At 47.2% G+C, this 11338-nt stretch overlaps 1 protein-coding gene across 1 annotated transcript in view; it reads left to right on the top strand.

Annotated features, from left to right (window-relative positions):
• Positions 1-236: 236 nt before the first annotated feature.
• The window catches only part of AUH (AU RNA binding methylglutaconyl-CoA hydratase), a 270894-nt gene continuing 259792 nt past the window's right edge, over positions 237-11338 (top strand). Inside the window, exon 1 of the mRNA XM_073671019.1 lies at positions 237-544. Within this exon, the coding sequence (XP_073527120.1) occupies positions 328-544 (217 nt within the window). The 5' untranslated portion in view covers positions 237-327. The remainder of the gene's footprint in view (positions 545-11338) is intronic.

The raw sequence follows: 11338 nt of genomic DNA, 5'->3' as shown, positions 1-11338 counted from the left end.
AGTTTCTATTAGGTGTAGAGTTGCAGGTTGATTCATTGTGGCCACATGGATGGATGCCCCAGGGTGGTACACGGAGCACCACCGACCTAAGGCCTGATTACAGTGAGGGGTGAGGAGACAGGACGGTCTCCCGGAGCACGCCGCGCACCTCACACCTCTCCGTCCTCACCACAGACTGCCGCTTCTACAGCTTCAAATCCGATTAAGCTTTTTTTTCTTGTTCTTTTTAAATAAACTTTATGCACAACTCTGTCAGAACACATAAACAGCAACAGAGTGTGGAGACGGCGGACTGGCCGTAGCGGCGTTCCCGTGACGTCACTCAGCATGGCGGCTCTGGCTGGCTTGAGGGTCCTGGCTGGTGGCAGTAGGGTAACACGAGCTGCACACGCCGCCTGGTGGCAGCTCCCCCGCTCACTGGATCGCAAGGGGAAGGGGCAGCTGCTGATACGCGTGACCTGCGCCGCTGGGGGGCGCCAGTTCAGCTCTGAGGTAAAAGGCGAGGACGAGCTGAGGGTCAGATACCTGGAAGGAGAGGAGCAAGGTAACGGCATGACGTCACAGTCTGCGTCACCGCTCACCTGCTATGTTATGTGAGGGGGCTGCCAGGATCCCGGCAGTGTCCAGCCGCAGCCATTGCTGTGTGTGACTGCCGGCTAAGTACTACCAGTGATGTCATTGTGGCACATTCTGCAGGTGTATGGGGGGCTTTGGTCAGCGTCCCAGTGGTCCCTTATTGCTTCCTTTCTTTCCTCCTCGCCTTCGTTGTCAGCTCTTGGTTATTGCGGGGCGAGCTGTACTTCTTATCTTTACCTTTTAAGGGGCCGTGTGACTTTTTGAAGCAAAAAACTGCCATTCTGCCATATTAAAATGACATAAATGATCTTGTTCAGAACCAATTATAATTTTTTTATATATTTTTTTTCATGAGACTTTATTTACATTATTTGGAAAAAGAGGGTGATGTGAATTGTAATATATATATATTTTGCTCTCGCTAGGAGACGTGACCCTGCAATCACTGCTGCCATACTGTAGTGAATTGTAAAAGTACCACACTGCGCGCCCTAGGTGTACAAACATGGTGGGGACCATCCGTAGCCCCCGAATCCCGTGATAACGCCACTGGCACCTCACAAGCATGTCGCAGAGGGAGGGGGATTGATATGTGTTTCCAGCCCCTTAAAGGGGACCTTTCACCTGTTTGAACATGTTAAACTGGCCACATAATGGAATACTGCCTGCAGAGCGGAGTAAAATATAGATTTTATTTTTTAATTTCTCATCTCCATTGCACAGATGTAGCTGGTGAAGTGGAAGTGTTTGTAATGATACATAACTCTGCAGCTATTGTGTAGATACCGCAGTGCTGAGCTATGTATCTTTATAAACACATCCAGATCTCAATTAAAGGGGTTGTCCACTACTTTCACATAGGATAGGGCATCAGTGTATGATCGTCTGGGGTCCCACATGCAGCACTCCCGCCGATCAGCTGTTATCGGTGCCGCTGGCCGGAAGTCCTTACCTGCGATTCTTGGCCGTCCATCTGTAGTGGCCGCCGCGGGGTACTGCACATCCGCCTCCCATTGAATTGAATAGGAGGCGGATGTGCAGTAACAAGCGCAGGCCACTACAACTTGACGGCCTAGCACCGCAGGTAAGGACTTCCAGCCGGCGGCATGGATAACAGCTGATCGGTGGGAGTGCCGCATGCGGGACCCCGGCCGATCATACATTGATGCCCTATCCTGCTGATAGGGCATCAATGTGAAAGTAGTGGACACCTCCTTTAATTGTGCTGTCAGCTCTCACTCCCTCCACCCCCCTTCACTGACTGCTGTAACATTAGATCTGAAAGGGTTTGTAATGATACATAACTCTGCTCTGCTGTATCTCTACATAGTAGCTGCAAAGATCAGTAAGAAGAGGGTGGCATGTTCTTTTCTCCCCTTCATGGCACTGCTTGGTTATGATAGGTCATCGCACACTCTGATGATTGGGATGCAGAATTCATTTATTGACAAAGAGTAGACAAACCAAGTTTTAAGGCGACAATAGGGAGACGTTTCGGCCACAAGTTGCCTTAATCATTACGTTGCTACTGTAAAAGAAGAATATACAGGATGTCAGAACATGTATCAGTGAAGATGTAAAATTGATATCCAAAGGTAAGGGAGTCGGGTAACATGACGAGGTGATGGTGGGGGAAGGAAAAGGGGAGGTGGGTGGAGGAAAGGAAGGTATTGGTCACATACAGGTTCAATATATATATAATATACAAAGGAGAGAAGGCACATAATGATAATAAGATTCCATTACAGATCCAAATAGAAATACCATGAACACTCAGATAACATGGGATGCCTTACTGGTTTGTGAATGCCTAGTAACTGAGCAGGACTAGGATAAAGTCCAGGGATAGCAAGAGCTGTAATATCAAAATACTAAGGATCTGTAATGGAATCTTATTATCATTATGTGTCTTCTCTCCTATGTATATATTGAACCTGTATGTGACCAATACCTTCCCTTCCTCCACCCACCTCCCCTTTTCCTCCCCCTCCCTTCCACCTACCCCCACTACCACCTCGTCATGTTACCCGACTCCCTTACCTTTTGGATATCAATATTATGATTTTTACGTCTTCACTGATACATGTTCTGACACCCAGTATATTCTTCTTTTACAGTAGCGATGTAATGATTAAGGCCAATTGTGGCCGAAACGTCTGCCTAATGTCGCCTTAAAACTTGGTTTGTCTACTCTTTGTCAATAAATGAATTCTGCATCCCAATCATCAGAGTGTGCGATGAATTAATCACCTATAGGCACTCGTTGCCTATTACATCAGTAAGACAGAGTGCGCACAAATTCTGCTCTACTGGTTATGATAGGTCAACCTCATGCAGGGGAAGAAGTGCATATTCCCAGAGACAAATCTCTGCTAATACCCGGATGAACTTCACAAACTAATCTCTCTGCAACAGGGAGGAGAAATTAAAAAATCAAAACTATGTTTTACTCAGCTCTGCAGCCACTATTCCGTGATGTAGCCAGTTTAACATGCTCAAACTGATGAATTATATGCCACTGTCATAATTGACAAGAGGATTTAAGAGGTGAAATTGCTGCGATCAAAACTATCTCCTTTCTCAGCAATTGGACATGGGTGCCGATAGCTGAATGGTGCATTGTGCAATCTGCTGTATATTTATGGATTATGTTAAAACCTGGGCAGAGTGGGTCCTCCAAGTGCAGTGGATCCCGGCCATTCTCAGAGTTTGCGGAGTGCTGCCCTCAGTAATCTGCAACGTGTGGCACAACATCATCTGAAGCCTAAGGGTGCTTTCACATCGGGGCATATGTTCTAAAATTCTCCACAAAACGGGTCCAGACGTATGCTGTGACGGGGGCCATAGACCGGAATGGTGACGACAGAGCGAACATGCGCTTTGCCGTGCACTTTTTTCGGAAGTGTACATCTACAGGAGGCGGACACTCAGACACAGCAGCCTACGTGAAAGGCAAAGCACACGTTCGCACTGCCGTCACCATTGCAGTCTATGGCCCCCATCACAGCATACGTCCGGACCCCTTTTTGCGAGGAATTTTAGGACGTATGCCCCGACAGGGACACAGAACGCAATGTGAAAGCACCCTTATAGAGGTTACCAAAGTCATCTGTAAATGGCATGCTTTATCATCAAGGGCATGTGCATGAAGAGGTTGTGGCTCTCCTGCAAAAGGTACAAACCTTCTGCTAATTGGTGAAGATGATGGTTCCCAATAAGTTAGACTAATGACCTAACTTTAAACACTCTTTAAAATCTCTGCTCACCCCAATTTTAGAAATCACTTTTATTTTCCCCTTCTCTCATGACAGCACTGCCTAAAAGAGGGTATCTGCCCACCAAGGACAGGAACCTACTGAATAAAAAGGTGGTACCTCTTTTCCGCATCAGTTTTGGTTCCTGTCCTTGATGAGAGCCTCTCTCGTTGGTGCCTTGCATACCTGATTGTCGGGTCTGGAGCGAGATCCGGTGTAACAGGCCAAATTAACCCCCCCCCCCCCCCTGCCCAGAATATACCCGGGGTTAAAGTGGCCTAGGCCAGATTATACCCCAGGTATATTCTGGCCTTGGCCAAACTATACCCTGGGGTATAAATTGGCTTAGGCCAGATTATTCCCCTCTGGGCCAGAATATACCCCGGGGTATAAATTGGCCTAGGCCAGATTATACCCCTCCGGGTCAGAATATACCCAAGCTGCTGTAGATCAGATTTTTCAGGCTTCTGAGAACCATTGAGTGATATACTCAATAACGGGGCCCCAGGCAGCGCATGGGTGGGGGTGGGGGGGCAGAGACAGTGCACGAGGCCCCAGACAGCGCAAAGGGGGGGAAGAGAGCGCGCAGGGCCCCTGTGTGCTGTCTCTGCCCCCTTGTGTAATGTCTGGGACCCCCTGTGCGCTGTTTGGGACCCCCTGAGCGATGTCTGGGTCTCCGTTCTTGAGTATATTACTCAATCCTGTGCGATGTCTGGGGCCCCGTTCTTGAGTATATTAAAGATTAATTTATAAAGATCAGATTTTGCACGTTTATGAGCACCATTGAGTGATATACTCAAGAATTACATAATTTTTCAACATTTTATTCTTTAAAACTCTAAACACACAGACTTTTTTTTACTTCAACCAGAAAACCTTGACGGTTCATAAAAAACTTGACTGTTCAGGATATAATAAAAGTCATAACATTCTGAAACGTTAACTTACAAAACTACCTTTACATGGGGCGATTATTGGTTCCAGAGAGGCTTTCGGCCGATAATCGTACACATGGCTGGTGACAGGACACTACAATATAAACGTTCAAAGGTAAACACTGATAACAACATTAAAATGATTAGTAAACACTGATCACAACATTAAAATGATCATGCTTGTTTTCAAGATAAAGTGCATGTTCTGTTGTTGACTGAAGATTGAAGCTTGCGGGATAGGTCAACCAATCCATGGTGTCACCGACTTTTGTGTGGATGACAATGTCACAACTCAACAGATTTGCTGTGGCCATGATTTCTGCATCAGTTGCCCAGACTCCATCTTGAGAGATGCCAGAGGTGTTCACATATTCATTCACATCTTGATTAAAGTAGCCCTGTAGTTTTTTGGACAAGTCAGTTTTCATGTGGTGGATGACTTTAGCTCTGAGAAGGGAGTAGTTGGACTCTGTTCCTGTCAGGATATAACTGATGGCCCGAAAGTAGCAGTTCCCATCACCTTTGGTTTTATATGTATTCCGTGGTTGTCCAAGATCTCTTGTGCATCCAAAGTACACAACCCTACTAAACGTAAGGTCAAGAGTGGGGGTAAGATACTTCCTTCCTGAACTTGGTAGTGGGTTGAAAGTCTTGCTTTGCTTGTGTTTCTGTGTGGCAGAGTAACTGGGACAATCATCAGGGGACTGGGGTGGTAGAGAAGTCTCTTAATCCTGGTAAATCTTAAGGTTGCTGGCATGGTAGGTGTTGCTTAGTATCTTGCCAGTCTTATTGTTCTTAAGTTTTACTCGTCCCTTGGTTAAGGAATCCACAACTAAGTAGGGTCCAACACAGCGCGGTTCCATCTTTGAATCCATGTGATGAATACGACATTGATTCTGGATATAAACAATGGTGCCAGCAGTGATTTCTTTGTTGCTGTTGTGTCGGCGATCAAAGGCACACTTTTGGTGTTCCTGAGCAGAATGGATGTTGGTACTTACAGTTGAGTGGATCCTGTTATGAACGGTTGTGAGTGTATTTAGCACATCAGGATTGGCATCATCTGAAAGAGACATGACATCCACAGTGTCATTTGCTGATGGATTGAAGTCAATAGGAAGCTTAGCCTTTCGTCCATACATGACCTCAAATGGAGTGCACTTGGTTGAGGCATGCACAGATGTGTGATAGGCAAACAAAACACCAGGGATGAACTGGTCCCAGTTGGTTCCTTGGTCATTGACAAGCTTGCTAAGAGATTCTTTGAATGCTCGATTGTCACTTTCCCGCTGGCCATTTGTTTGTGGGTGGTAGGCAGATGAAATGCGGTGATCTGTTTGAAAATGATCCATCAGGTTGTCGATGATTGAGTTCACAAACTCTCTTCCCTGGTCGCTAATCAAAGTGTCCATACAGCCTAAGCGGCAAATAATGGTGTACAAAAATTTTGCTACTGACAGGGCACTCTTGTCTGGAACAGCTGTTGCTTCAGTCCACTTGGAGAAATGATCAGTGACAGCAACTATATATTTGTTGCCGTTTGATGTTTCCTGAAGAGGACCGATCATATCAATCCAAACTAAGCTCCATACTTTTCCAGGCACTGGTATACTGTTGAGTGGTGGAGATTCTTTGCTGATTTTGGGACTTGTGACAAAACATTTTTGACAGGCTTTGACATGTTGGTGAACATCGTTCTTCATTCCCTTCCAGTATTAACGGTCAGAAATTTTGGCAAATGTTTTATCTCTGCCAAAATGGCCACCAGAAGTTGGGTTGTCGTGACAGGCCTTCAGGATGTTTGGCAGCCGGCTTTTAGTGAGAACCTCCTTTTTTCCATAGTAAATAATCCCTTTCTCTGCTCGATATGGCTTAGATGTTTGTCTAAACTGGGACTTGGCATTTGAACGTTTCTCTGGAGGTAGATCGTACTTTTGTTCTATTGCAGTGTAGAATCTCCAAAGCTGATCATACAGTTGGTCTTCCATTGTTGTCAAAATTGGAAAACTTATTTTTTGTTGGAGGTGGTCCAAGTTCACTTTATATACCTTATCAGGATATAATAGGAACTCACACTGGAGAACTTAAAGTGCATATCATAGAGAGCAGGGAGAAACATACATAACAAGTTACAACATATAACATTAACTATGCACTAATGCACCATCTACTGTCAGTTCAATGTAATGCCTCCAAAACATGCAGTAAGTGTAGTCCACCCGTTCCCATGCACTAGATTTGCTGCTAATTCTCCACAGGTAAAAAATCAGCAGCCAATCTGCATCAAAATCCGCATCCCAATGATGTGGATTTTTTTGTGCAGAATCACAGCAGATTTCTCCATGTCACATGGAAGAGGGAAAACTGCTGCAGACCGCATCAAAATCTGACAAAAGCCTCATGAAATGGTATATGGTTTGTGTATGTGCATCTATATATACTGTAGCACTACAGCAGCAAAAACACACTAATACTCTGCCCTAGTGGAGTATAGACCATGGGTATATTTATAGTCTAGGCCAAACTATACCCCGGGGTATAAATTGGCCTTGGCCAGATTATACTCCTCGGGGCCAGAATATACCTCTGCTGCTGTAGATCAGATTTTTCATGCTTATGAGAACTATTAAGTGATATACTCAAGAATGGGGCCCCAGACGTCGCACAGGGGGCCCCAGATGTCACACAGGGGGGCAGAGACAGCTCACAGGGGCCCTTGCGCACTGTCTCTTCCCCCTTTTGCGCTGACTGGGGCCCCTGTACTCTGACTGGGGCCCCTGTACTCTGACTGGGGCCCCTGTACTCTGACTGGGGCCCCTGTACTCTGACTGGGGCCCCTGTACTCTGACTGGGGCCCCTGTACTCTGACTGGGGCCCCATTATTAAGTAGATCACTCAATGGTTCTCAAAAGCGTGAGAAATCTGATCTACAGCAGCTGGGGTATATTCTGACCCGGAGGGGTATAACCTGGCCTAGGCCAATTTATACCCCAGGGTATAGTTTGGCCTAGGCCATAATATACCCGGGGTATATTCTGGCCCAGAGGGGTATAATCTGGCCTAGGCCAATTTATACCCCGGGGTATAGTTTGGCCTAGGCCAGAATATACCCGGGGTATAATCTGGCCTAGGCCACTTTAACCCCGGGTATATTTTGGGCGGGGGGGGTTCATCTGGCCTGTTACACTGGGATCAATGCTGCCTGGAGGCCGCGAAGAAGCAGCAGATGGGCCCTCTGTCTTCAGCCCCATGTTGCTGGCACCTGGGTCTGTGTGTAAGGGGAGGGCACCTTCCGGGGTCCTCTCCCGCGTGTGCCGGGGCCTGCGGCCGGGGCTGCGCATGTACAGTCTGTGGCTGAGCGTGCCGGCAGGCAGTCCTTCCGGGTCTGCGCATGTGCAGGGTTGCGTCACGCCCTGTGACGTAGTGCGCCGGAAGCCCGGGTCTGCGCAGGGTCGCATCGCGCCCTAGCACGAGTGCATCGGAAGCCCAAGCATGCGCAGGGTGCGATTCAGGATGACGCATCCCCGTTCGCAAGCGCGCCGGGAGCCGCTGGGTCCGCGCACGCGCAGGAGGGATCCTGCAGCGAAACGCGCCCTGTAGCAGCAGGAAGAACAGCAGCAGACACAGCCGCCTAAGCAGCTCAAGCAGCATGTAAAACAACCTGTCCAGCAACATCGGTAGTCTTTCCATCATCAGAGCCACAGTGGTGGGGGCCGTACGAGCGCCTGCAGAACCGGTCAGAAAAAATCGGAGTCCACCTCCGCCAGATGGGATCATTCATGCGAACGGCAATCACCGTCTCCGGTATCTTAGTCTGAACGGCAGTGTGGTGAGTGATCTTCGTGAAGGTTCACCTTAGTAATGTGCTCTTCTCTGGTTTTTCTTTTTTTTTCGTTTTTCTGTTTTGGTAGGAACCTAAAAAGAGTAGTTCTAAAAACAACAATAAGGAATGTGCGTTATGTGAAGTTAGCCTTCCCAGCTCCTACGCTAAGAACCTTTGCTCTGGTTGTATCCAGAAAACAATAGCAGAGGAGTCCCCTAGCTTTTCTATGGACCTGAAAACCTTAATCCATATCGAAGTCAGGGATTCCTTAAAGAACTTGACTTCACGTAAGAAGGAAAAGCAGAGACGGGTTACCTTTAACTCAGAAGAATCAGTCGAATCCCATATCGCAAAAGAATCCCTCTGACCTCTCGTCATCGTCTTCATCAGAATCTTCGGATGATGATGGAGGGGGGTAGACAATGTTTTTCTGTTGACAATACAGAGAGACTAGTCAAGGCTATCTGAGCAACCATGGGTATTGCCGATGCCAAGGCTCCCAGAACGGTTCAGGATATCATATTCGGGGGCCTGGATCAGAAGAAGAGGCACACATCCCCAGTCAATGAGAGAATCAAGACTCTTATAGATAGGGGAATGGAAAAAGCCAGAAAGAAAGGGCCAGCTGCCGCCTTCTTCTAAGCGAAGGTACCCTTTTGAGGAGGAGGACGACGCGGCTAAGTGGGACAAAACCCCGAAAATTGATGTGGCCATCTCAAAATCCTCAAAAAAGATCCACACTGCCTTTTGAGGATTTGGGGTCCCTCAAGGATTCGCTCGATAAAAAAGCGGAGTCTTTTCTAAAACAGACCTGGGAGTCCTCAGCGGGGGCTCTGAAACCGGCAGTGGCGGCCACCTGCACCGCCAGGTCTATGATTATCTGGCTACAGCAATTAGAGGACCAGATTAAAGGGAACGTCCCTAGGGATAAGATTCTGTCGGGTCTTCCTCTTATGCAGGGGGCGGCTGCATTTCTTGCGGATGCATCGGCAGATTCAGTTAGGCTGGCTGTCAGGTCAGCTAACCTCTCCAATGCAGACTGTAGGGCATTATGGCTCAAGAGCAGGCCATGAGATGTGCAGTCTAAATCAAAACTTTGCTCAATCCCATGTGAAGGGGACTTTCTTTTCGGAAAAGCCTTAGATGACATTCTGGATAAGGCCGCAGACAAGAAACACTGGTTTCCTAGTGTATCTGTTCCCCGGTATAAGACCTGCTTTCGGAAAAGGAAATATAATCGGAGCAAATTTTCCCGAGACCAAGGTAGTTGGAGAGATAAGAAGCCGAATAATAGAGGCTTCATGTTCGGGGGTCCATCCTCCGAGAGTAAAAAAAAGCCCCTAAGTGACGGGCCTCCCTAGGTAGGAGGAAGGCTGTCCCACTTCCTTCCCGCCTGGTAGAAGATCTCATCCAGCGCTTGGATTTTAGGGATAACCGGAAAGGGGCTGATATTGGAGTTCAAAACCATTCCCAGTGACACCATCAGGATTTCAGCCCCCAGAGGCTCGAGAGAACAGATGGCCCTACAGCAGGAAGTACCCACTCTGGTCAAGAAGTGGGTTTTAATAGAAACTCCAGTACCCGAGCAAGGGAGAGGGTTTTACTCAACTTTCTTCCTAATAAAGAAACCGGATGGCTCCTTCAGAACCATTGTCAACTTGAAAAAGCTGAACGACAATTTATCTTACAGACCATTCAAGATGGAGTCGATAAGATCAGCCATAAAGATGTTGTTCCCAGGGTGTTATATGTGATCCTCAATTTGAAGGACGCCTACTACCACGTCCCAATCTTTCTTGGGCACCAACAGTATCTGAGGGTAGCTGTACATATCGACAAGCACATAAAGCATTTTCAGTTTGCAGCTCTTCCCTTTGGCATCTCCATGGCTCTGAGGGTTTTCACAAAGATTATCCTGGAAGTCACGGCACATCTAAGGGAGAAGGATATTCTAGTCATCCCTTACCTGGATGATTTTTGGTGGTGGGCAGATCAAAAGAACTCTGTGCACTGGCTCTGGCGGAAGTCACGGCCAGTCTAAATGGTTTGGGATGGATCCTAAATTTAGGAAAATTGAAACTAGAACCAAGAAAGGTTCAGTCCTTTTTGGGTCTCATTCTAGACTCCGAGAACCAGACTTGTCTTCTGACAGAGGACAAGAAATTGAAGATCAATGCCCTCATCTCACGCGTAATCGGTTAGCCATCCATGACCCTGAGAAATGCAATGTCTCTACTGGGTACGATTGCATCCTGTATCCCAGCAGTACAGTGAGCCCAGTTTCATTCCAGACGTCTACAGCAGCAGGAGATCCTGACAGCAGACAAACAGCTCAGAGGTCACCTGGACAGAAGAATATCTCTTTCGAGTTCCGTAATCAACTCGCTAGATTGGTGGATGAATCTGGTAAATCTATCTCTGGGGTTTCCTTGGTCATTCCAGGTAACAGATACGATTACAACAGACGCAAGCGCAGAAGGCTGAGGAGCTCACCTGAGAGACCATTCAGTACAGGGACTCTGGTAAAACAGCGAGATTGGTCTCTCCTCCAACATGAGGGAGCTGTTGGCAGTCAGAAACGCAGTAGTAGACTTCAGTTCTCAACTTCAGGGTCGACACAACCGAACAACAGTCGCCTATATCAATCGTCAGGGGAAACAAAATCCCTTCCTCTGATGTTAGTGACAGAACAGAGCCTTCATTTTGCGGAGAATCATCTATTTACGCTCTCTGCGCTGCATATAAGAGAA

Source organism: Phyllobates terribilis, unplaced genomic scaffold, assembly GCF_046119375.1.
Source record: "Phyllobates terribilis strain yellow unplaced genomic scaffold, ASM4611937v1 Scaffold_1__5_contigs__length_1240528914, whole genome shotgun sequence".
NCBI lineage: Eukaryota > Metazoa > Chordata > Amphibia > Anura > Dendrobatidae > Phyllobates > Phyllobates terribilis.
Note: the sequence above shows the minus strand (reverse complement) of the source record. Positions and strands in the feature narration are given on the sequence as shown.